This window comes from Seriola lalandi, unplaced genomic scaffold (assembly GCF_002814215.2).
Source record: "Seriola lalandi dorsalis isolate HSWRI2012SDOR001 ecotype SW California unplaced genomic scaffold, Sedor1 jcf7180002054748, whole genome shotgun sequence".
NCBI classification, from domain to species: domain Eukaryota; kingdom Metazoa; phylum Chordata; class Actinopteri; order Carangiformes; family Carangidae; genus Seriola; species Seriola lalandi.
The window spans coordinates 3,663,141-3,668,973 of record NW_019525301.1 but is presented as its reverse complement, the minus strand read 5'-3'; the positions used below and the strand labels follow the sequence as shown (position 1 = coordinate 3,668,973).

The 5,833-nt window shown below is 40.1% G+C and overlaps 1 protein-coding gene across 1 annotated transcript in view; it reads left to right on the top strand.

The window, feature by feature from the left end:
- The window catches only part of LOC111668612 (copine-9-like), a 51,464-nt gene that overhangs the window by 15,043 nt on the left and 30,588 nt on the right, over nt 1-5,833 (top strand). The window contains exons 5-7 of the mRNA XM_023424691.2: nt 3,643-3,682; nt 4,127-4,129; nt 4,665-4,741. Coding sequence (XP_023280459.1) covers nt 3,643-3,682; nt 4,127-4,129; nt 4,665-4,741 — 120 coding nt within the window. The remainder of the gene's footprint in view (nt 1-3,642; nt 3,683-4,126; nt 4,130-4,664; nt 4,742-5,833) is intronic.

Below are 5,833 nucleotides of genomic sequence, written 5' to 3'. Positions count from 1 at the left end.
GCAAATTTAAAGAAAGATGCAACCAAACTGATTTGGAGATCCTTCATCATGCAGCAAGATAATGACCCAAAACGCACAACAAAGGAGGTCATCAGGGGCAAGAAGTGGAAGGTTTTAGACTGGCCAAGTCAATCTCCAGACTTAAACCCTATAGAGCATTTTACCTGCTAAAGAGGAGACTGAAGGGAGAAACCCCCCAAAACAAACAACAGCTGATAGAGGCTGCGGTGAAAGCCTGGAAAAGCATCACAAAAGAAGAATGCAAAAGTTTGGTGATGTCAATGGTTCACAGGCTTGATGCAGTTATTGCAAGCAAAGGATTTGCAAATAAATATTAAGTCTTATACACGTTAATCTATTTTAAGTCTATCTGTTCCAATACTTTTGCTCACCTAAAAATGTGGTGTTCTGTTACAAAAGGTGCTATCTTCTAAGTTGTGTATCAGATCCAGATGTAAATACCTGGAAATAAAAGCTGAAATGTTGATCTCTTGTCTCATATTCATCTTTTGATGTCAAACCCAAATGTTTTCAGTCTACAGCAAAAATAAAGGAATTGGCCTCACTGTTCCAATACTTTTGGGGGGGAATGTAAATGTTTATTAACTGAACAATCAAACTTTGAAAATGATATTTATCTGTTCTCTTCCAGTGAAGAGGTGTATGATTCAATACAGGAGTGGCCATTATATTATAAATCATTTAGCAAGAATGAATTTAGCAAGAACTACAGTAGTAGACCTACTGTGTGACATAGCTGTGTTTCAGATTATTAATGTATATTTAGGAAAACTACTAAACTAGTTGGTGAGAACAAAAAATACCTTAGTGATTTTCTTTTTTTTTTTACAAGATGAATATAAAGTCATAAATTCCTCTAAGAGCTGTGAGGTGGGACCAGGGGGGAAGTAGATGTATGTTCAACAGTATTTGGAGATAGTACTCTTAGTGACAAAGCAGACTCTGAATACAACGTTAAAGAGGAGGAGGCTGCCTCAGCGACTAAACCTGTAGTAGTGAGAGCATATCAAAGCCCACCAGGCCAGTCCAGTGGAGAACTGAACAAATACCAGCGACCCAGCTGTGAGCGCTAAATCCATCACATTGAGAGTACAGGTGTTGCAATCATTGGTTATTGTAGAAGAATGTAATTAAGGCTGTTCTACATTTTGTCTCTGTTCCTAATGGAATGAATTGGACCTTAACTGTGCAGTGGTGTCTAATTAGGTTTTTACATGAGCACTGCTCTCTGCTGTCTCCAGGCTTAGATTGTGAATGATCGGTTGACAGCTCTGATCCTCTCTTCACTCAATCATCCATGTCATTATGACATGATTAATATATGACATGATTAATACAGCAAGGCTGCAGATCAGATGATACAACCACAAAGTCAATCATTGATCTTAGGCCTAAGGAGTTCTAGTTTTCAAAACTAGAAACACCTCTCTATCTCTCCTCAAGTAAAGTTATCACCTCACCAGAACCCTTGATTACAACAAATCAATTGTAGTGTACAGACAAGCTCAGTGGCTGCATGGCCAGTATATTTTCTATTATAGTTTTACTAAAGGAAAAACTTTTTTGAGACGTTCCCAGGTAGGGAAAAAAAAGTAAAGCAGGATTTACCTCGGGCTCCAAAATCACTAAATCTGCCCATGGTACTGGTGGTAGCAACAGTTGTCCTAGTAACAGTCTGATTTCAACTAGGCAGTAGCTACAGCAGGTTGTAAAATACAAGGACAATATGTATTATTTTAGTAGTTTTACTTTCATTAAACTGTGATAGACGCATCAGCCTCATCATCAACCTTACCATGTCATTGATGCATTGCCTGGGCTCTGATGGATGTGCTGGATCTGAGTCTACTCTTTGGGCACTTGTTCACCCATGTCATTGCACTGAGGAACCTTCTTCCCTTTAACTTTTCAGCTCCACCCTTGTTTCATAGCATGTTTTTTTATCCATGTTATTTTCCCCACTGATGCAAAGGTTAGGGCTTAGGTCCAGGTTTCATCACATTCTGATGTGGAGTGTCTGATTGACAACAGTGATGGGAGAGGGGGTGGGGCAAACCCACGTGGACCAAAGTTAACTGGCTAGGAGGTAGGGATATCTTGAACTATATGGTCTACCAGCCAATCATTAAAACGACCCCACACACCACCGTCTCACCCAGTAACACTATGGGCCAGTCAATCAAGGCACATACCAATCAAACTTTATCTGCATTCAACTGCAAGAAAATGACAAGGCAAAGATTAGAGTGTACAGGAAGCCAATTAGCTCAAAGTCACATTGCACATCAACTCTGACCAGACACTTAAAGCAGCACAGCATCAACCTGGAAGACTGTGCAAACTGCTATTGTGTCCACAGATACTTCACCAAGGTAATTTTGTCATTGTGTTCATCTGACAAACAGTTTGTATGTTTGTCAGTTAGAATCACAGACCTCTCACTGTTCTGCATTGCATTAGTGTTTTCAATGAAATCACAGATATGTATGAAAGCAAAGCCAGTGACATGCACGACAAAAAAACCCCCCAAAACAGCTACCACCCCAAAGGGGAAACTGTGCACAGCGCATCAGGACAGTAACACTTACCTGCTTTGGCAAACAAAGCGCAGCCCAGCTGAACCAGCACACAGCTGAACCAAATCACCAAATCAGCGAGTGCAATCAGCACCAGGTGTCTGCTGCCACCCAAGGCACGAACAAACTTACAAACAAAACAACCAAAGTGGACGAGCAGCCATTTCTTATGACCCTGGCTCAAGTGGCCACAACAAAAGGGAGACACACCATGGTTAAGATTAATAAAGAATATTCTTATTAAACCAAATTAGGAGACCAAATATTAGGTATTAGGTGTAGAAATCAGTAAAATCAGTAGTGTGTGGTGTGGTTTATATACTATATAAATATATACTATATAAAGAACACATGCCACAGGTGTTCCACATATCCTAATCAGCTGCAGACAAAGACACAGGTCAGGAACCCACACCCCAGAGTCACAATACACACACACACACACACACACACACATACACACATACACACACACACACACACACACACACACACACATACACATACACACACACACACACACACACACACACACACACACACATGATTTACTGAGAGTCCAACCCAACATGAGTTTAACATGAGTTTATATATATATATATATATATATATATATATATATATATATATATATACACCCACATTTCATTGTTGTGACTGAACATTTTATATTTACAATTAGTTTTTTTCTGAAGTCAGTTGGACTTTTATTGAAATATCAAAACAATGTATTTTCCTGATTAAGACATCGGTGCAGCCTGGTGGTTGGGGAACACTGTTGTTCTGCATGATCAAATATTTTGAGGAAAGCAAGTGCATTGTCTTTGAACATTTTACTGACACGTTCAGCATCAATGTATTTTTCGTCAATTTATTATTTAAAGAGAAAACATAATAAATACATTTTTTTTAATGGTTTTCTTTTTTCTTTAAGGCTGTACTCTCTGTTGTTCTTCGTGTTAGAGGATAATAGTGTGTATTCTAAAGGAAACCTCCCTAAAGTCTGCTGTTTTTTCTTTTTTTTTTCTTTTTTTTCCAATTGTAGGTATAATGTGGATACCAGGAGCTCCAACCTTTCCAAACATGTAAGCAGTCTATTAATATGTTCAACAATGACATGGTATGAAAATGACAAGAAAAAAATCAAGAGTGAAAGATATTTCTGAATACACAAAGATAATACTGGAGTGTAAAAAATGTAACAATGTAAACAAACAGTTTGTAAACGAACTGAAATCAGAGGGATAATTAGGGTTCTAAATGATATACTGTAGATGTAATGTACATCATTTATGTACATTGGTTGATTAAAGTAGAATTCACAATAAAAGTATATTAAATCAGCTCAGAACAAAGACTGATCCTGCTTGTTATATGGAATATTGCAGCCTTTATTAATCATTACCTTTATTTGTGAATGAATGTAATTTTTTACATCAACTTTTATATCAACTTTCATTTTGTCTCTCCAGCTTTTCCTCTAACTTGTGTCTGCCTTTCCTTACTGCCTGACGTACCTGGATGAGCAGAAGGTAGGCTGACGTCGCGTTGCATCCCTTCATTTCATTTCTCCTGGATGGAAAGAGTACTGGAAAACTGTACTCAAGTGAAAGTAGTGCTATGTGGAAGAAATGTTACTGGAAGCAACCAAAAAATTAAAGTCAGACACTCTATAAATCAAATAGCAGCCACTTCTTAACAGGAGAATAAGGGTTAAATGCAGAGATGTATTTAACCACATAAACTCCACAGCGGCTGCAGCTGAAAGACACAGGTGAAACACGTTGATGCTCCACAGTGAGAAACAACAGTCAGTCATTTGTTGTACTAAGGGATCATTGGAAACAGCAGAATAGTGATGTACAGCTCACTGAGAGTAGAAGTGATTAAGTATATAAGTGTGTAAATGAAAATCTGTGTTTCTCATTCAATGACCATGTGAGTCTCCACTGACCTAAATATAGTAGAGATAATAATATATCACATTCATGGTTATCCGGTAAAAGGAATGATGCACTGATGTGGATGGTGTAGTATTAACTCAGTGTGGGTCTCCTCTCTGTGAAGGACTTCCTGGGTCAGATGTTCTGTACATTGGGGGAGATCATCGGCTCGACTGGCAGCAGGCTGGAAAGGACACTCTCGTAAGTACAGCACACACAGACACACACACACACACACACACACACACACACACACACACACACAGACACACACACACACACTGAGACCAGACATGAATTCAGATAAAGCAGAAAAAATAAAAAAAAACAGAAAAAAACACTATACTGTAAACACAGAAAATCATGGCAATTGTGCACACGTGGGCTCATGGATCCCGCCGTCTGTTGGGGTCTGGCCACAGGACCTCATCGACATCGCAAGCAATGTCTTCTCCCGCTAGGCACCGGGGAAAATATCCCCTTGCATGTCGAAACCATCCATGGATTGCCGTCACCTGAATGTCGCCGCAGGCCTGTTCCATTGCCTGCAGAAGAGGCATGCGGGCATGTAGTTGGCGGTCATATACACGCCATCTCCAAGCCGAAAAGAATTCCTCTATAGGGTTTAAAAATGGGGAGTAAGGGGGCAAGTATACCACTTCAAATTGATTGTGGTTGGTGAACCAGGCCTGGACCAGAGCAGCCCGATGGAAACTGACATTATCCCATACCACCACAAACCTGGGCTGATCTGGTCTGTTCTGTACAACTATATTATGGAGAGCATCTAGAAATGTGAGTATATGTTGGGTATTGTGTGGACCTAGTTTTGCGTGATGATGCAGAAGCCCTCGAGGGCTTATGGCGGCACACAATGTGATATTTACCCCGCGCTGCCCCGGGATGTGCACAATTGCCCTTTGGCCAATTACATTACGACCCCGTCGTCTTGTTATGCTCAGGTCGAATCCAGCTTCATCAATGAAAATTAATTCATGAGGCTGTGCAGCTCCATCCTTGGCCAAGATTCTCTGTAACAAAACAAAAAACATATTACTACAGTGCTACACATACAGAACCCCCACCCCATCACACAGGTACCTGTGTAGCAGTGGCGGCTGCTGGTCTTATAATGAGGGGAAGCTCATTTTCGGCCTACATCATAAAATGTGTCCGTTTATTTAAATGTAAATTCGCAGAGAGACAGAAGAGAGTCGCCAAACACAACGCTAGTCGTTTTTAACAAAGACAAAGTCGCTGAGGATCAGTAACGTCTCCAGATCAACTCCGAAC